Source organism: Lichenostomus cassidix, chromosome 2, assembly GCF_008360975.1.
Source record: "Lichenostomus cassidix isolate B80296 chromosome 2, HeHo_3.0, whole genome shotgun sequence".
In the NCBI taxonomy this organism is placed as follows: domain Eukaryota; kingdom Metazoa; phylum Chordata; class Aves; order Passeriformes; family Meliphagidae; genus Lichenostomus; species Lichenostomus cassidix.
Window position 1 is genome coordinate 3,937,351 of NC_139482.1, and position 20,984 is coordinate 3,958,334.

General features: G+C 39.3%; 1 protein-coding gene across 3 annotated transcripts in view; it reads left to right on the forward strand.

Moving 5' to 3' along the window:
• CTDSPL (CTD small phosphatase like) overlaps positions 1–20,984 on the forward strand; it is an 87,518-nt gene that overhangs the window by 48,141 nt on the left and 18,393 nt on the right. The window contains exons 2-6 of one of the 3 annotated variants that reach the window (XM_085050163.1): positions 1,603–1,757; positions 8,336–8,368; positions 11,928–11,981; positions 14,940–15,041; positions 20,009–20,065. In XM_085050163.1, the coding sequence (XP_084906289.1) occupies positions 1,603–1,757; positions 8,336–8,368; positions 11,928–11,981; positions 14,940–15,041; positions 20,009–20,065 (401 nt within the window). The remainder of the gene's footprint in view (positions 1–1,602; positions 1,758–8,335; positions 8,369–11,927; positions 11,982–14,939; positions 15,042–20,008; positions 20,066–20,984) is intronic. The other 2 variants (XM_085050164.1, XM_085050165.1) reach the window with 2 other exon arrangements.

Here is a 20,984-nt window from a genome sequence, read left to right on the forward strand (position 1 = left end):
AAGTAATGAAACTCTTCCTTAAGCAACAAATCTCTGCACAGTTCTGACTTTAATCTGTTACCTGAGCACTTTTTAAATTGGTGAAAGTCCATAAAACTCACTTAGTTTTTGATACTGGTATGCTTTGCTCTTAATAGAAATTCATAACTGAACCTGGGTGTTGCTCATTGCCTTAAAGTGAAAAAGTATTTTGGCAAATATGAAAATGACAGAATCCTAAAATATTTTAGGTTGGAAGGGACCTTAAAGCTCATCCAGTTCCACCCCTGCCATGGCAGGGACACCTTCCACTGTCCCAGGTTGCTCCAAACCCCGTCCAACCTGGCCTTGGACACTTCCAGGGATCTAAGGGCATTCCCTGCTTTTCTGTCCTTGTTGTCAAAGCACATGTGGGGACCTGCACACCTTCAGACTGTGATGGAATCCCTCAGGTTTTGCAGGGAGATCTGTTCCATTCCATACATAGCTCTTCTTCCACTGAATTTTTCTTTATCTATTAATAATAGTGTTATTTGTATTTCTGTGGCTGATTTCCTTGGTTGCACTGGATACATTTGTACTGCCAGGAGGAAGGTGGATGCATGTGGAAGTTCCCTAATAATCTGTGAGGGGAAGAAAGATGGGGAATTACATTTCGATGTGTGTGATGGGACTTACTAAGAATTTCACTTACCCTCTGGCTTTGGGATGGGGGACAATTTGGTTTCCTACCTGATGTGAGAAACAAATACTTCTAAGTATTATCTAGAACTATGATAATAGATCATTAAAATATTTGGTGAACAAATCAAGTATTACTTAAAATATTCTAAAACTTTTCTCCAGCTCTTTTATTTTATTCTCTTTTATTTTAATGTGTGTTTAAGATTTTTTTCTGAGGGAAGTCCCTAGATGTCACATGTGCATTTCTTTTCTCTAAACTATTGCTTTTAACTACAATTTTCAGTCTTTAAAAATGCTGCACTTGCTTTCATTCAGCTGTATGTAATATTTTTACCACTTAGGGATTTTTTTTTATCCTGGTAGACCAGCAAGTTGAAAATCAAGGCCAGAGCTCTTGTTTCTTTAGTATCACCCTTGTTCCTGCAGCCTCTGTGTCTTTTGTCCTCCAGCAAAGCTGTCAAACACTAGCAGAGGAAACATCTCAGAGCTTTTCCTGACCCTTGCAGGACTTTTAAATGTTCCACATGTGGTTGTGTAGTTGTCTAGAAACACCACAGTAGGCATTTAGTGTGTCTCTTTTGGTTCAGATCAGTCCTCTCTGCTTCCTCAGTCCAGGGACACATTTTAGCAGAGAGGTATTTTGTATAATTACATATCCACTTTGGATATTACCTTAAAAACTCTCTGTGCTGTCTGGGTGTGATTATGCAGAGTTCCAGGTTGGTTCCAAGATGTCACTGTATGAGTCTGACAAGGGAGAAAATGTGTTGAAACAGAAGAAAGGGCTCTCAATATGCTGGAAAAATCTCTGTAATCTTAAGACTTGATAAAGACTTCTGGGTATAACAACCATATATCTTCAGTTGAGTTATTGTGGTCTAGAAAACCAGGTCTGTGCTGCATGAATTTATTTTCCTGCTATTTGTTTTTTTTTTCCAGTGTCCCAATGTAATATCAGCTTGAAGAAGCAGAGGAGTCGAAGTATCTTTAGCACCTTATTCTGCTGCTTTCGTGACTACAATGTCGAGCCACCATCTACCAACAGCACCAGTGCTCTGCCTCCTTTGGTGGAGGAGAATGGAGGACTTCAGAAGGTCAGGATTTTCTCTTATTTTGCTGTTGTGTGCGTCTTTTGTAGGCAAGGCTTAATTCTGCTTCCAAAGTTTTGCCTTAACAGGTTTTCTTCAAGGGGAACAGCTGTGAGTTACAGGAAAAATTACTGGTTTGGTGGTGGATTGCTAATAACTGTCTATTCATCTGTAATATAAAGCTAATATTTCTGTTGAGGGTGTTGGCACTACACATTTTATAAGGAACCAGCATTTAAAATCTGACTAAGACACTAAAAAAAATGTAGACTTCTCATAAAATTTCAGCTGCTGAGTTGTCTCCAGCTTTGGTTCCCTTTCCTGTTTACAGGAAGGGTAAAATGTGTCCACTAGACCATAGTGGAACCTTCTGAATATCACTTTAAAGGGTTTTTGGTGACGTAAAAACAAATCAAAAGCACCATTATTATTTGGACCTTGTTTTTCTAAGCAATTCACTTATATTTAATACATTCTGAGCCCAGAGATTGCAGCTTTTGGCCATTTTTCCAGGTTATCAAGTTTTATTTAATGAGTCAGATGAATGGATAGACATTTTAGATGCAAATACAGATAGAATACATACATTGCAACACAAATTTATATATTCTTTTTACATCTGATAACACTGTGATCATTTGTGTTACAAACTGAAGAATTTCAGTTCAATATGGCAAACATAGGAATGGCATCTTTACCCTACAGTTTCCAGAGCTTTGAGATTGCAAGCACAGGTGAATCCATGGTGGGGAATAATAGCAGAAATGGAGATGTCTCTGTGGGTTTTTTTACCCTTCTGCTTTTCACCTAGTTTTTCTCGTCTGATGCAGCTGATTCCTTATTTACCTTGTCCAGTCCATTCTGTTCTGGTTTGAATGTTGCTGGTTGTGTTTGAATTCTGAAAGGCTCAGAGGAAAGAGCAAGGAGCTGTTTGGTGGGAGAGAGGGAGGGAAAGCAGATGAAAGTGATGGAGATTCAGAGTACATGTGGAGGTAAAGTCTGAACTGTAACAGCTCCTGCTGAAACTGCTCACACAGAGGTAAAATGCACTGAAAATCCTGCCAGGAGGAGGGATTGTACATGTATTTTTAGACTTCTTCTGCTAGCCAAGGTACATTTCGAGTGAAATGAGGGAAATCTAGCCTGGATGTGCTGAAGGGGAAGCTGAGGAGTGTGTAGCATGTGTGCACACATTCGTCTGAGAAACCAAAGGAAGCTACTAAAATTTCCTTTCCACTATGCTGGGGAATGGAAAAGAGGCAGAAGTGAGGCTAACTGGCAGAACTACAGCTGAGAGAAAATGGGAGTTCATGAGAAAGAAAGATCTATAGCAAAGATGGTTTTCTCTGTAGAAAAACATGAGTTAAAATGGTCTGGAGTCAGTGGTTTCCAGACTGCATTTTGCAAAACAATTATTTTCTAAATCAATCTTAAGCCTTGAGAGATTGCATGTGTGTTCACCCAAGTTTTCATCCTCACCCTGTGCTGCCTTAGTGAGCAGCTCTGGAGTTGTGCAATACTTGTACACAAGACCAGGACACAAATCACAGCATTCCTAAAACTACCAGATCAAAACTTAGGAGACTAAAAAAATTCAAAGAATATGTTGAAGGGAATTTAATTAAAGAGTGTGTTTTCTTCAATTGAATGAAAGGCACTCAGATATTCAGATCTTTGTAGAAGAAATCACTATAGCTAAACTTCTAGGTGGTTCTTGAGGTCAAATAAGTCTGTGACATTGCTATTTTACATGCAGTGTTAAAGACTAATAAACTTTATATGTGTTTCTTTATGCTGTTTTTATTTTGAGTGTTAGCATGCAAAGTAGAAAATTCTTTTTAAGAAATAAAAAGAGCATTGAAGACTTGGATATGTTTGAATAATGTTTCACTGCCAGGCTGGTGATTTTTACCAGGAGAGCTGTTTCAGAGCTGTGCAGGCTGCTTGAATTTGGTGGAGTTACACTGAGCATCTTGTCTAGATGCAGAAATAAGTAAGGTAGGGGAAGCAACAGTGGGCCTTGGATTCTAAATTGCTGAAATGAAATGTCCAGGAATGACAAAATTGCCTCTCAGGAAAGAAAATAAAACCTGACAACCCACTGCTTAAATTCCTCTGCTGTTTCAATAAAGCTCTTTTTTTGCATTAGTCTCACTGCCAGGTTAGAATTGTTAAAATTCTGTTAGGCTGCTGCTCAGATGGTCACTTAGTTAAATCTGCTCTCTCTTTTATGTTTTGTTAATTATTTATCACATCACAGTTCACTTCTGGCCAGGCCCAGTCAGTCCATGTGTTGTGACCCTTCCCTTAAAAATGGACAAGGAAAATTGCACAATAATGTCAGCAATTTACCACTAGAAATGAGTATAAAATGGCTTGGATGTACTTTCTTTATGTCTTTACTGTTCAGTGGAGTTGGTACATGAAAACTGGTGATAAAGACTTCAGAGGAAGGAAAGGAATGGGGGAAGCTTCTGCTGGTTTTACTGGAATTCAGTGTTCTGTGCTGCTTCTGGCATATTCTGAAGCTGATGTAATGAGCCAACTTCCTTCTAATTAGCAATCTTGATTTTTTAAAATGCTGATCTGTTCAAAAGGAGGGAACGTGGGGGAGAGTATTTTATAAAGTAATTGAGAACACAGTACTTAAATTTTGTTCAGAGTTACTGTGATGTGTGATGCAATTTTTATTGTTATTATTATTTGGCTCTATCAGAAAAACATGAAATTAGTGCTTCAGATTAATCAGTGCTTCATGATGTGACTTGATGATGTCAAGTGTCAAGTGATGATGACATGTCAAGTGTTCTGTCACTTCTTCATGGGATTGGAAGAAACACCAAACTGAGCATGGTTTTGATTAAACAGGTTTTTTTCAGTGCTGAATTCTATCCTGTAAGTGGGGGGGGAGGTGGTAAGCCCAAAAACTTCTTTAAAGTATTGAGTTCACTTTTACACCTTCTACTCACAGCAGCTGCTTGTCCAAGTGTGACTCTAATACTGGTAATGAATGGTCCATTCTGTCTCTTAAAGTTTCAATACAACATTTTTTTCAGTAATAACTTGTATTTACTGAAACTGTGGCTTGTTTGTTTTCCTTCAAATGCAGCAGCTATTCAGCACAGCATGAAGATGCATTGTAAGGTGTGATATCTGTGATAAATGGGTATATCAGCCTGCCTGCAGCTCGGATGCTGAGCCAGATGTGGCACTGGGAGCACACAGTGTTCATCCCTATTAAATCCTTGGGAATTTTTTCCTGCCTCCTCAGCAGCAGGCAGCTCCCCAACACCTTCCAGCCACTTTTTTGCTTAGGGTGTTGGGAGAGGAAGTTGTGCTTTGGTTTCTTCGGGATAAATTCTAATCTCAATTTCCGTTCTTCAGTTAGCAGCTCGACTCAATTTGTGTGTATTCTGGATGTAAGTTTTCTCTTTTGGGTAATTTTGTTACCTGTCTTTTGAGGTGTTTGTGGATATATATTTCATTCATACAAGGAGAGGTCTAGATAGAGAAAGGTGAGAAAATCTGGATGCAAACTTCACTCTTTTTTCCCTTTGCTTTCAGTCCTGGTGGGTGAAGGAGTTCTGACAAGTCTGTGGGCACTTTGCCATTTCACTCCCAAACCCACTTCCACTGGAGTCATCCTTGCTTTTGTTTCCCAGTGAGATCCAGAGCAGGCAGATGGCTCCTGTTAATGAGGTGAAGCATGAATAAGGAAAGGGATTTTGATACTTGCTGGGTTGTAGGAGAAGCTCTTGATCCACACTCAACAGGGAAGGAGACAGAATTAGGAGGAGTTTTTTTCTGGGGGCTGCAGCTGCTCCCTCTGCTTTCCCTGTCACTGAATTTCCACCTTATCCATCCTAACCACTACAAAATTTAGGGCTCCTCCCCACTGCATGATGCTATCATCTCCCAGGTGATGCTAGAAGGCTGTGTAGATGACCTGTGGTTGTGTCTGCAAAACTCTTGTCTGCATCAGGGATCTCTCTTTATAACACAGCACAGCAAAAAGGATCTTCTCTCTATCCCACATGAATATGGTCCAGCAAAATGAGAAAAACAGCTTTCAGGGAGCACGTTCTTGAGGTCAAAGTGGCATCTGCTTCGTGCTGGAGACCTGGAGGAGCAGCAGGAGCGTGGGCTCTTTGATGAGGACACCATTAGTGACAGGCTTTCTGAGCAGACATGGAAATCACTCTCACTCTCTCCAGTGTGGAGGAAGATAATTGAGATAAATGTAAATCACTGTGCTTTTTCTCCTGCTTAACCTTTGCTGATCAGAGCAAGAAAATTCCACGTTTTGTTTTGTTGGTCAACACCAGCATGTGATATGGAAGGTCTTCTTAGAAAATAAAACCCCCTCTCCGTAGTTATGTTTGTTGTCTCTTTGCTCACTCATTCTGACCCTCTTTGCCTCCCAAAAAGTCTTCTTTATTAAAAGACAAAGCTTGAGGGTTTGTTGAATCAGTGAAGAGTCAAATAATAACTGTACTACTGTTTTTAAAGAACCTGTCATGGTCTAGAATTAAGCTTTGTGCTGGCAAAGAAACTAATAGGATAAATCTGTTATTTTGATCAGCTGCTTCTCTAAAATGAAATAGCTCCTTATCTTTGAATACAGACTGTTCTGCAAAAAAAGCAAAATAGTGTGGCCTGTCACTTGGTGCTTATTGAGCCCACACATGACCACAGACAGTGCTAATGAACAGCACAGTGCTGGAAATGTTGTGTTTCAAACCAAAATTATGTAGCTGAAGGAAAAGATAGGATTTATCATTCCATCTGTATATAGTGTACCATGGAAAAAAAAAACTGATTTCAATGGCTGGACAAAAAAAACTGATTTCAATGGCTGGACAAATCAGTTCCTGGGTTGTCTTAGTGATACAATAGGGAAATTTTGGCATTCTAGGAACAGCTTTGTTCTGTGACCAACATCAGGAGCTCGTGGAAAGCCTTCAACAAATGCGCTCATCCGTCATCTCTTTCAAACCATGCCGGTATGACCCACTTCCCTTCCTGTTCCAAGGCAGTAGGAAATGAGGCAGGACACTTGGAAGAAGTTTCCCAGAGCAGGCTTGTTTTTTACAAAGCATTTGCCTGTTCATGAGCACTTTTGCTTTCCCTGCAGAATCTCACAGTTCTTTCTGCTTGTTTTTCCTGTTCTCATCATTACTGTTTGGATTTTTGCATAGGTACTTCTAGGGTTCCTCTTAAGAAATTTGCTTATGTGCCCTTTTTTTTTTTTAATTTAAGGAATTCTGTGAGAAAAATAAAGCAAATAGTAATGCAAGTCCTTTAGCAACTTTGGGTTTGGGTTCCTTTGAAAGTCAGTTCCACTAACGGGACATTAACATACTGAATTATATTTTTTTTCTCTTATTGCTATTACCCTGAGGAAAACTTGGATTCCTACTAGCTTTTGTGTGTGTATGTGTTTTTCTAGAAATCAGGTACTTTTTACTAGCACCAAGATTTTTTAAAAGTTCATGGTAGTTGCTGCTCTCTAGTTGCTCCTTCAGCTTCTCAGGATTCTGGTCAGACTTCAGTAAAAGTTTTTGCTGAGCAGCATTAAAAAAGAGCACTTTAAAAATAATACTGAATCATTTCTGTTTGTCAGTGATGTGTCAACACTGGTAGACTTGAGAACAAATAAGCAGGAGGTTTGTTCAGCTAGAAGAGGCTATTCTGGTGTTGAAAACAACTCTTTCAGTAGTTCCTCTGCTGGAGATCAGAGCCTGTGTTGTCCAAATATTAAAGAATAAAGTCATCTACCCAAGCAACATCTCTGGTAGAAGGATCAGCTTCCCCTTTTTATGTGCTCTGCCCACCAGAAAACAAAGTTGGTTTTGAAGGATTAGAAAGATGAGAAAATAGAGTTCCTGCTACAAAAATCTCAGACACATTTCAGTGGCCCTGTGGCCAGGCTTTGTCCATTTTGGAGCTGTCCTTGTTTCTGCATGTCTGAGGATGAGAAGGAAAGGTCAAGCTGGCCAAGACTTTTCTGCCTTCTCCCAAATGCAGTGCAAAAGTGAGACCATGGGAGCAGCACTGGTACTGCTGCTTCTTTCTTGGTGAAAAAAGTGGGATTCCTTGGATTAGTTTATCATCTTTATGTCCTTCTCAGACATTTTGCTGCTGCCTAAGTGAAAGTGCTGATTTTTCAAGTCAGTTGTCTCAAATGAAGTCGAGTTCAAGGAGTGAGGTTCTGCCCTGCTGCCAGGGTCTGGCTCAGCCTCTTGTTGCTGCAGTGAAAGAGGACAAATATACCCATTAGTAGATCTTAAAGCTGAAAAAGTTCCAGTAAATACAAGTACTTTCTTATTGCCATCTCTTATTAATCATAGCATGGGTTGTATCAGTCCAGTCTCCTAAAAATCATAAATGCCAGTATACTAACAGATCATTTCAGCAACTAAAATGCAAAATCCTGTTTTTATTTTTTTTTTACCCTGGTTTCTTGAATACTTTGAACTTTTGGTTTAAAATGTTTGAGTGCTACATTTACTGCTCCAGACCTTTGTTCTACCCTTTAAAAGCCATTACCCTTACAGTGATTTTTTGTTTTTCTTTTTCCCCAGGGTGACCAGATGCAGGTCATGCCTATACCAAGTGTATGTATTTTTATCCCTTTTTCTTTTAATAATTTTCATGACTTTTGCTTTGATTCATTTCATGTTGCAGTCTAACAGGTCTGTTTTGTGTTGCATGTTAACAAAAGGATTTTATGTTCTGTCTGTAATGTTGTATCCCCAGAGGTGAACTGAACTGCATGTGTTCTACAGGCACTGAAAGAAGAGTTTGGGTTTTTTCTGGGTTTCATCTGAATTTTTAGCATTTTGAAAACACATGAAGTAGTCTGAAATTTGCTTATTTCAAAGAGGCAAAAGGTGACTCATCATCACCATGTGAGACACAGTTACAAAGACCTTTTCCTCTCATTTTCCCCTGTATTCCAGTTCAAAAGAAGAGTTGGAAACGGCATAATTTATTTGAAATAAGTCACATTAAGAAAACAGTACACTGACTATTGCTCATTACTGCACTTGTTTGACATGATGCTCTTGGTATCAGCTGCTGCTTTATGGGCCTTGATATTTCTGTTTATCTTCCCTGGATTAAACTTGGAATGCTGTTTGGCATCTGAATTATTTTTCAAAGCTAAATAAAAGGAAGAAAAAAAAAAGAAGTCCTTCAAACTGAAGCTTTTAATTTAATTAGTTTTAACCTTTTTTGGTCAAAAAGCTGCCTTTTTTTTTTTTTTTTTTTTTACAAGGATGGAAGGCTTAGGCTTTGTAAAGCTGAAAATACTACTTTTTTTTAGCTCCTTTGCTGTTTACAATACTTTATCATCGCGGAGTTTCCCAGAAAACAGCAGTGCTGATGTGTGGAGATACTGACCCAGCCCTCTTGTTTGAGATATTTGGTAGCCTTTAAAGACCTGGATATTCCCTTAGATGCCATTCTTTTTCCTCTTTCCCTTCCTTCTCACGTAGCCCAGCATTACAAAACCTCCTGTCGGAAAACCCCTGCCTGTGCTGCAGTGCAACAGTGCCAGGAGATCACTGTGACTGTGCAGATCTTCCTTTTCCAACAGCTTTTCTTGCATTTAGGAACTGTTGGAAATTCCTCTTTATTGCTTCCCTGTGATTTCTGCTATGGCTCATGCATGTGTGTATGCAGACAGGCATGGACATGCATGTGATTTGGGTATATGCAAGTGTAGGAATAGAAAACCTCCGATGTAAATCAGAAAAATACTGATTTTCCAAACTACTTTTCTTTTTTACATACCTGCCAAATTCTATTAGGTGGCTGTAGTTGCTCCACTAGGAATTATTTGAACATGAAACGTGTTCTGGCTGTGCTCTGACCTGGAATAAAAAATCTTTCCCAAGAGTGGCTGTAGGTATTAACAGAATAAGAATTCAAAAGGAACAAAATTTTGGAAGGATAAATGAGTACAGCTTTGACAGGTACAGAAATGAAATGAGGTGCTTTGTTAGAACACTGTCTTTGCAATGTTAAAGCAGTGCTCTGCTAGATTTGGGTGGTTGTAGGAAAATGAATGATTCAAGAAGGGATACTTTTTTTTTCTCTTTTAAAGCTCAGCTGTAATTTTGCAGACATACATTCCCAGCACTAACAAGGCAGTAAAATTAACTTATCCCTGCCATCATGACAGAGAGTTCCCAGCAGGCAGGTGACTTTAAACACTCTCCTTCCCTTCTCCAGTGCCATCTGATGCTGCTTCTTGCAGCAGGACAGGGCAGTGTTGTCAGGCAACCACTGCCTGCAGGCACTGGGCTGACATTTACTGCCCAGTATCAAAGTGCTGCTGGCTCTGAGAAACCCGCCAGCAGCACTGTGTCATCATCTAAATAAAGGCACCAGGGAGCTGCCCATGCAGAGAGTGCTAGGAAAGAAAATGCAGCGTTCTGTTAGGAAAAACACCTAAAATTCAAGTGTTGCTCTGCCAGTCTTACGAGGGGTGTTGGTCCTGAGTGCTGGAGCCCAAAGGTTTGCTCCAGGACAGCTCTGAGCTGTGTTTCAGACCCATTAAAGCAGAAATTCCTGTTGCTCTGCTAAATAGGGAGGAGAACTGGGCTGTTTGAACTGCAGGTCTTGTACAAACCAGGAGAAAAATCTTCTAGGCAGACACAGAGTGAGCTTGGTCACAATTAAGCAGACATTTACTTTTCACAGAGCTCGTTGCAAATGTCATCACTTCAAGTGTTTGAGGAATTCCTAAGTGACTAAAAAGAGCTCTGCTCGTTCCCCACTTTCAAATTGAAGCCTCCAGTCAAAATATGAGGATTTCTGGGGCTTTCTCGTGTTTTTTTATCGTGTGTTAAACCTGGCAGTCTGCTGAGGTCACCTGTTTGAAAAGTTCCATTGCTTTCTGTGCGTTGTGCATTGCTTTTATTTGCATTTATGTGTGCAATTCAGTGAAATGGATCTGCTGCTCAATTGGATTTGTCCTGTATTAATTGCACTTAATTTAAAAGCTTGACTTAATATGAGTTTTCACTTGGTTATTGATAAAGTTGACTGCTAAATAAGAAATATTCCAGCTTCAAGTTAGGCTCTTCAGAAAACAGAGACAGCATTACTTTGTTTTTCAGATTTGAACTTTATCATGTTTGTAGCTCATATTTTGAAACTATTTCCAGATAAGGCATAGATTAAGCAACAGCATAATTGATTGTTTTCCTAATACTGGAAAATTATTTATTTTTAGCGCTGAAATAAACACAAAATTTAAAAAAAAAAAAAAAAACCAAAACATTACCAGCTGACACACTGTGATAGACCTAATTAAAAATCTGTTAAATGTAACTCAGGATGCCTGATTTTTCATTGATTTTTCTCAGATTTGTTTGGAAAGGAGTATGGTAGAGAAATCATAGAATCATACAATGGTTTGGGTTGGAATGAACTTTAAAAGATGATCTCATTCCAACCCCCAAATCAGAGTAGTCCCATAGCAACATCATTATTTTTTTATTCTTTTGAATAGGTAGATTGAAATACAAAGCCTCTCTCATTCAACATCTTAAATGAGATGTTGTTAAACTTCTCCTACTCTTTAATGAGTTGGAGTGTCCATTTATTTTATTCAGTTTAAAATTCCACTATTAACAAGTGGTATCAAAATTAACCCTCAGAATCCCTGCAGAAGTTAAATCTTAGCTCAGGGATATTGGGGTTTTTCCCCTTGTCCTCACCTACATTAGGTAATTCCTTGTTATAACTTTTTCTAGAAGAAATTTTGGCAACTGCCTGTAACACGAGAGGAGCTGGCATCTTCTGGCAGCTGTGCTTTAAGTAGGAATCATTCATCTCTGGAAGAGGATTTCTGCACATAACTGCTGGGAGAAGCTGTTAGCTCTGCAGAGTGCAGCCCATAGTGTGAGCTGAGGAGAACACGAACACTAAATTAATGTGCTGCACTTAGGCTTGACAACATTGCCAGTAGAGAGAGAAAAAAAAAGTGCTTATTAATTCTGATAACTTGTCTCTGTGGGAAATACAAGCCTACAGGGAGGAAAGCTGATAATTGTTCTATACAGTGATTTTCTGAAAGATTTGTGTTGACCAGCTGTTTATGCTTCAACCAAAAGTCCTGTTCTCTTGCCGCCACCATCCCCTTTTTTTTTTTTTTTTTCTTAGGGAATATACTATTTCCACGGGACTGAAGCAGTGCAGCAGTCGTTTCACTACAAGGTCTGTTGAGCTGAACAGCCACGAGACCTGGCTGGAATGCTTAAATCCCAAACAGTGACTAGTTTAACTTGTATGCAGTCTGTGTCTTGTTGCAATGGAAGACCAAGCCAGTGAGCAACCACGTGTTATTTTTCTGCTGAGTTCTGTGGAAGTCTGCAGCTTTTCGGGGAGTGTTGCATAGTAAATATGAGTTGCTGTTAGCCACAATTAAATATCCTTAACCATCTCAGATATCTTTAAAGCTGATATGTGTAAAAAGTAAAAGATACTATTGAAGTTCCATAACTATTCACTATTAACTGTGATGGAAATCTGGTATTTAGAACTCTTCTTGGGTATGTCTCTTCTAGTGAGAAAATTAAAGTACAATGTTGAGTAATGCTTGTTTCTGCCTAAAAGCTTTGCTACCCTTGACAGGTGGAAATTGCTTTGGATCAGAAAGCTTGAACAGCAAAACAAATGGGCTGATACTTTGCATACAAATGCTTTCAAGTTCCTAAAAGCCTCAAAAATGCCACCCTTGTTCCAAAGTCCTACACCAGCTATTTAGAAGCCTCACAACTTGTAGTGACTTCAGCTTCAGAACAATTTCCTTACCCCTGTTACGTTACCAGAGGGTGAATGTGTTTTCACAGTTGAGGGCAACAGAATTGCATGCTGTGAAATGAAAAATTCATTTATTCTGATCTCTAAACGTGTGAACTTCAGGAAACAAGATCAGATTGAACTCAGGATGCCAAAGCTTGTAGGAGGATTGGTGGTGCCCTTGTTAGATAAAGTTAGGTCAGTGATTGCACATGATCTCCTCAAGCAATCCTGAAAAGGGAGAGAAACTCTAGCAGTACCAAACATCTCTGTGTAGATCCACAGGTAAGCTTGTGCCTCTCCCAGCCACTGCTTTTGAGCAAGCAGAGGTGCAGGTGGGTGAAAAAAGTAGTCACAAGTTGCCTCGCTGTGCAGTCAAGGAATTTGGGTTCTTAGAGATGAAAATTCTTGCATTTTGTAGTCCTTGGTGAGTGTCCATCCTTTTCTTGATGACAAATGCAACAGTTTCCAGCTAAAAAACTAAAGATATCTGTGGTAAGACTGCTCATATTTTTCATATGCATATTTTATATGGAAAAATATCTGCTTCCATATATTTTTCATTTAGATATTTTCAGTTTGATAAAGAATTCACATAGCAGAAGGAATTTCTGGCTTTGAACTGCTTGTGCAGATTAATGGAGTCAAAAATTCAAACGAGATAAGAGTTTTCAGTACAACAATAAACTGAATTATTATTTTTTTTCTAAAGTATGTTTAAGGTTTCTTGGGATGTTCTTACCTATTTTTTTATCTTCAGACAAGAAGTATTGCAACATGTGTTCTGAAGCTTATTGTCTTTAAATGGGTTGGATTTTTCCTTCAATAAGCTTTTAGTTCGTTTAGGTTGCAAGTTTGGATCCTTCTTAATATGAAAAACTGAGGTGGGGTGCTAAATACCCTTTAGGCTTTGAATAAGAAACCAAAATCCCTTAGGTTTGGTCCCAGCTGCCAACAGGCAGAGTTGGAGCTGAAGCAGCTGTGGGAATGTCCATAACCTAGACAGGGTTTTGTATAAATTTCAGCCTGGTTGGGTGGCTGTGATGGAAGGAGCCTTTGCAGGCATTAGGCAGAAGCTGTTAGAATTTGAAGGTCATTTTTAGATGTGTGCTTAGAGGAAATGAGACAAGTGCTTTGTAGGCAGGGCAGCTTCCAGTTTGGTGGCTGAGGGAGCTGTTGTCAATGTTAATTGTAAGGAACTAAATCAATTTCAGTGAACACTCCTAAAAATGCCCCAAGAACTTGCACTTTAGCTAAAGACACTTAAATTAAGTCCAGAATCTCATTTGTTAGGTGCTTAAATTAAACAAGAGCTCATTAGGCCTCACTGGCCAATATATATCAAGTGATGCCTCCTTACCACAGCAACAGTGAACAGATAGAGATGGGAAAAGAATGAAGTTAGAGTTCTGTATCCAATTCTAAATTTATTTAAGTTCCTCTCAGTCTTGAGCTTTCCCTTACTGATGCTCTTCTCTAAAGCTAATCTTCTTCCTTCATCAAAAAATCCCTCTCTGAGTGGCAGCAGTGTTCCAGCTCCAAATGGAAGCATTCTCTCCCATTTCTGTTATTTCAGAAAATATCCAGTACCAAAATCTAAAGTAACATACTTTTATTGCAAACTGGGCTGTTGGAGTGGGAAATGATCTGAAGAATATGAGACTGTCTGCATTGCTTTCAGAAAAATTGTCAGTTCATGGAATTGGTGCCATTTTTAGCAAGGGCAGTGAGCTAGAAGAGCCCAGTTTAGGTTCTTCACTGCAGTTCTGATACCTTGACTGGGAGCATAATTCAAATGGAAGTTGATCACCACCCTCCTAAGTGGTAAAAACAAGAGTGAAGACATGTCCTGGGAGATAAAATTAGTAATGTTGTTTTCCATCAGGATGGATTGCTCCATTTCAGCATTTTTCATGGCAAGCAGAAATAATGATTTGTGTAAATGTCCATCAGCCTGATATGGCTGAAAATGGCATTGACTGGAAGTAGGATAACAACAGCAACCCAAACCTGGCATTAGGGAAAGGGCCACTGGGAAAACGTATTGTTGTATCAAATATCCTGGTTTTCTCTGCTTTTTTTTTAGCCAGTGGTGGTCTTCTACCATTTCAATTTCCAGTGCTTTTGGAGGTCATTCTAAACAAGTCTCTCTTCTAGAAAACAATTTAAAAAAGAAAAGTCGGTATGGGTATTGCAATTGCATGAGCCATTAATATCCATACATGCACTTGGGATGAGCCCAGCAAAGCATTTGATTTCAAGTCAAGTATTCCAACTCCCAGTAATTACTAGAATAGTAATGTTGACAGAAGGGTGCCCCTTCCATAGAGATTTTACTTTTTTTTGTTGTCTTCCTCTTTTCTTTATTTATAGCCACCAGCTAAATACCTCCTGCCAGAACTGACAGCATCAGACTATGGGAAGAAGTGTGTGGTCATTGATTTAGATGAGACTTTAGTGCACAGTTCATTTAAGGTAAGTAAATTCAAAAGGGATCTCTTGCAGCTTGAATCTGTCAGTGAATGCTGGAGGAACTGTTAAGCCTCTTAACACTTGAACTCCTCTTAGAGGCTCTCCCAGGATGCCTGGGAGTCCTCATGGCCTCTCCTGTGATTATTCATCCTAATTTAGCTCTCAGGGGAGTAACACCAGAGATGGCTGGGCTTTTTTATTTCATTTTTTTGAAAAAAATCATTCTGGCTGCTACAAGGCGTGCAATAGGTATTGACTTCATGGCTTTAAATATTCCAGCAAGGACATGTATTTTTAACAAGTACAAAATTTGTTGCTTTGTAAATAGGGCTTTGTTTTTGCAGTGTAAATGATGCCATAGTTCCTCTAGGAGATTGGAAAATGAGCACAGCTTTATGTTAGGTTAGATGTACCTTAAACCAGGAGATTTTGGGCACCAATGGTGGCTCTTCTCTCTTGCTGGAGAGTTGTTTTTGCTGGTCAGGTTTCTGCCCTGATCACAGCAAGTGTTCTTGAGTGTTTAGTTTTCAGAGCAGGAAAGCAAATACCATTTAGTTGCTGATGATGAGTCAGTCATCTTCAAGAAGCAGCTTCTGTAACCCTCCAGAGTTCAGCATGAGGTGAAAGTACTGGTATTTTTTTTATTGTGTAAGTACAGCTGAACTTAGGAGACTTCAGAAATACAAATAGTCTAAATTGGCTCAGCGTACTGATAGCATTTCTAATTAGCAAATCTGATGCATCATAAAGTGTCTGCTGGCTTTACACATTGATGGGAGAATTTATTAGAATTAATAATGTTACCTTACTACTACCAAACCAGATTAACCACCTTTGTAGTCTTCTAGGTGCTTGCACTCCATTTTTCACTGCAAGCATCAACTCCACTTTATAATCCTTCGCTTGTTAGTTGCCAGAATTAAAAATGCAAACTGCAATTCGTGTTGTGGTTAGAATTTGGCAGCAGCCTCTCTTTGTTGACTTAAAGCAAACCTTATATGGAGATATTAGGACAAATATCTCTGTGCCTCGAACTGAAATGAAGATTTATTTTTTTTCTCTCTGTCTTTATTGTGCCTGATGGTATAGAACAATTTATGGTGGTGTACGGGAACCTCTCAGCCTCAGTGCAAGATTCATCTCCTGTACCCAGACTGAGCTTGCACTGGAGAACTTTTCAGGGAGATAAAAACCACAGCTGGTTTGGGAAGGGAGGAGCCATGCCTTCCTACTTAAACAAAAGTCAAAAGTAGGATGGGAAAGCTGAACTTAAAAATCTAATTGTATATAATAAAATAGAAGTATCAGGCTTAGTGTCACCTGAAAGGTAAAAACACAAGTTTGCTTTCTGACTCCTGTGGGCAATGTTCTACTGTGATTTTTTTATTCCTGGTTTTTGAGACAAAATGAGATTTAATTTAGGTGGTTATTGATTCTTTTTTAGCCATTTAAAAGAAGTGCATGTTTAATGGTTGACACAGTTGTAAATCTCCCTTGTAGGACTGAGTGTTGCTTAGGGGGCTCCTTTTAATCCTTCCATTCATTCAAATGATATTTAATGGGTATTTAAATGATGTCAAGTAGATAATTAAGGAAAACCAGAAGATTATTCTACTTCATGACGAGCAGTGAATAATGTTTTGTTTGAGAGAAAGAAAACTGGTCCTTTTTTTGTGTAAGGTCAATAGAGCTGGGCAAATGTTGGACTTACTGCAGTATTTCAGTCTTAGGGCTACAGAGATATTATTTCAATATGAAACCCTTTGATTGGGGATGTGTAACAGAAAACAAAATGTTGGAGGAAATTAATTTAGTTGTCTGGTGGCTGGCACTGTCCAGTGGTGCTGTTTGGGTTTTGTTTCAGGAAGGGAAATTCTTCAGCTGAATTAAGATCATTGTCATCAAAAACAATGATACATTCCAGCAGAGCAGGGGTTTGAACACCTGTGTGCACCCTGCTCTGCCTGGATAGTCAAGTTACTTCTGCAGTTTCTTTTATTTTAGGGGTATTTTGGGGATTTTTCTTCCATTAAAACATGTCTGCTCTAACCAGGCAGGTTCCCCACTTAAAAGCTGGAAAAGCATCCATGAATTTGAGAGTTTCAGTACAAAAGGCTTTATTTAAAACACCTGATATTTTAGAATTCATAATTCTGTTATGAAATAGGCCTCATATTTCAAATGCAGATTACATGTTTTTTTGACACAACCGGAGAGGCAGAATATTTAAAGTGCTCTTTATGAAGGCAGCAACATCTGAAGGAGGGTAATTCTCATCTTTTTATGCCCCTGCATATTTGTGAAGCTTTAAGGAGGTACCAGTCTTTCATGTTAGATGCATATTAAAGGAATAAAGTTTGGGGTTCTTTGGCAAGGTAAAAAAGGAATAGATAGACGGGATAGTTATCATTCCCATCATAAAACAATAATAGAAGCAAAAAATAATAAATTATTAAATCAAGGAGATGTAAACATGGTTTTGTATAAAATTTATCAAACCACATGCAAGCGTGGAATGTAGTCCTATTCAAAACTGGCAGTGAAACACTTTTAAAACATTTTAAATGCTGAAGTTTTTTGTTTTTTTTTTTTTTTTAATTAACTAGAAACAGCTCTAACTGAACTGAAGGTTTTCAATGGAAATGCATGGCCTTCTCTCAGGCTCTGTCTCTGTGGTTCCCACTGGAGACACAGACATGCTTCATGTGCACAGCCCACCAACCTTTAGCCTGAAAATTGCTGCAGACTTTCCCCCTCTTTTCCCTCCCTGAGGAGCACAGAACCCCCAGTCCATGCTCCTTTCCTTATCTCTTGTGCCAGCAAGAAAGCAGTAGAATAGCTGAAGTGGGGGAAGAAAAAGTGTAGTTGGGAGTAGTTTGGTCAGTGTTAAAAACTCTGAGTTTTATTTGTTAGAAAAAAACAAAGTTGCTTAGACAGAATGTGGTTTTCTCTGGCTTCTGGTTGATGCTGCTGCTGGTAGGATTAAATTCTGTAAAAGCTGTAGTTTTATCAGTGGATTTCAAAACCTCAGCAGCTTGCAGTGACCTATTCTTTTTCTGCTGCTGCTGCAGAGTATTTCTCTTGCTGAAGGGAGTCATGCATATATATAAATCCTTCAAGTGTGTGCAAGCCTCTTCAAAGTCTGCAGGGAGCTGGCACCCACTGCAAAACTGGTGGCTGAGGCTTCTTCACAATTCATTTGGGTTTCTTTTTAAGGTGAAGCATCAGAACATTTTTGTGTACCTCTTCTGAGGCTGTTAGAGCTGCAGAGTGTCCTCTCTGTGTGAGGGGCTTCATGCATGGATCAGGTGGGAGCATCCCCTTTGTCTTTTTCCAAAGCAGAAAGGGGAGATTGCTCAGTGTCAGATAAGAAAAATCTAGATTGATCTGTGTGTGTTTGAGGAATTCTTCAGATCATACCAGCACAGGGGTCATCAAGAGAATGGAATTGTCCATCACCAGCTGCTCTTGGAGGTCTGGTTTCCAATCCTGGTTGGTCAGGAGGAGAGGATTCCTCTCCTGTGCCCTCAGATGCATCACCTGCAGGTGTCAGATCAAACCATCTTCCTTATTTCTTTGCTCCTGAGAGAGGGTGTTTCCCTCCACAGAAATTCTTGCAGTCATTTTGCTCTGCTGGCAGGAAGGTTGGTTGTCAGTGGAATTAGAATCTGGTTTCTCCAGGGAATGGGATCAAAGGGATCCTAGCAGGTTTATACTGCAGGATCCTCTTTTCCCACCATTTCTCACAGAGCACCTGTTTAGACTCACCAGTTTGTGATTTGCTTCTTGAGTCTCTATCATAGCTGCTTCTCTGCTTTTGTGGCACCCCTTTGACCTCCTGAATGGGCTTGAAGTCTGTTTCCAGTTCCACAGAGAATTCAGGGGCATCTTCTTGGTGGTTGCTGAGATCAGCCTGTTGACTGATCCAGAAAACCAGGTGGGAAAATCTAACAGAGCTGAATGAAGATGTTTTCCAGCCTTAGCTTGGCAATCCCAGTTACAGATTGCTCCCAGCCTTCATTCTAGGCTCTTACCCATGAAGGATACTGCCTGTTGAGCAGTCATGTTAAAACTGAATTTGGCAGCTGTGTCTCAGCCATTTCCAGGCTGCAGATGATGGAATGAGTTACAAGCTTCATCCAGGCATGTTTCCATGATTGCTTTTTTAGAATGGACATAGTGCATGAGCAATACCTAAGTGTGGTGTCCCCTTGAACCAGTAAACACTGTCAGCAGCCTGTTCCCAGCCACCACTGCTGGCCAGCCAGGTTTAGATTATGTACTCCTGAATGGTCTACAAGGACACTGTCCTGCTTTCCAAAGCAATTTTGCTTGACCAACAGTTTTTCACAGTAAATCTTGAGAATTAAGTTGTGTTTGACAAGCTGGAAGAATGGATTCAAGGACTTGGGCAGAGTGTGCCTGCTCTTCCCTTTGGAATTAAAATGCAATTTTACACGATTAAATTGATTGGTATTGGCATCTCTAGAACCCTTTAGCTATACAGCTTAAGTCTTGTTGCAGCTGCTGATTCAAATATGACCACTATGTGTTACTTTTACAACTGTACTTATTTTTAATTAATCACTAATTGATGACCCTGAGTAGAATATGTGGAGTGCAGAGCTGCTTTTCTTGATGGGCATGTATCCACAAAGACTTGATGGCAGAGTTAATCCAAAGAGATGTTTTCCTGGTGAGCACACTCAGTGGTAGTGGGGGTTATTCAAGCATTGTATGAAGCTTAAAAATAGGAGAGAAGAGGGAAGTGCAGCATGTGGAATTATAGCTGTGAGGCTTCTGACCTGTGTGTCTAAGAGCAGACACAGAAAGGATCTGTGTAGTCAGTAATGATTATTGATTATTAACTTGTTCCTCAGAAATAGGTACTTTTCCCTTTCATGCCCCCGAAATTTTCCCTCTAATAATCTTATTTTTAATGCTGATTATTTCCTTGTCATTCTTTCCAGCCAATTAGCAATGCTGATTTCATCGTTCCTGTTGAAATTGATGGAACCATACATCAGGTAAGTTCTGGTTTTCCTTCAGCATTGTGTCCTCCTGAGTGTCTCAGAACATTCCTTCATTTGCTGCTTTATATCCAATAATTTCTCCTTTTGCAAAACATGGAGCTGTGTATTCTGCAATGCAGACATCCCTGTGTGATCAGGTAGAATCTCTCTCTCAAGACTTCAATACTCTTTGTCAATTTTAAAACACTTTCAAACAGGAAATGATGTAAGGATAGGATTTCAAACATTGCTGGGCTCAGAAAAATCTGCTTGAATACTGCATTTCTCATTCCCTCCAGGATAAACAGGACATAAGGTGGCATCAATGTCTGTTGGCAGCTCATATGCTAAAGCTCATTTATGTTCTATAAAAGTATAAAGGAAGAATAGACATTTCTTCAGGTTTTGTGGCAATTTATGTTTCATTTCTGTCCTCTTTTATTCCTGTAAGTAATTCAAGTTCCTCTGATAGGCGATTTTATATACTTCAGCATATTTGAAAGGTCTGCACAGAATTGTGAGGAGACTAATTTCTATGTTCTATTCTTTGCAAACTTCACTTAAGGCTCTGAGAAATGGTTTTGAGTAAATGCAAAACGCCCATCATTTGAAAATCAGTCCCCTTCATGTATCTTAGCTTGATGTCTTTAATCAGCAGTCATTTCTGAAGGGTTGAATATAATAAATTACAGTGCTGTAACTTTTCAGACAGACATTGAAGTTCTTGCTGGAGATGAGTTAAACAGGTTAATGGGAAGTTGAGCCTTTCTGATACCTGAACTTTGCAAATTGTTTGAAACATCTTCTGTTGGATTTTGGATGTTGCAGTTACTGAGGAGCAAATCTTCCCTAGGTGTGATTTAACAGAGATTTTAAATAGTTTAAATTCTGAAATGTTATATGTGTTATTTTTATGGATTATTTTTACTTGGAC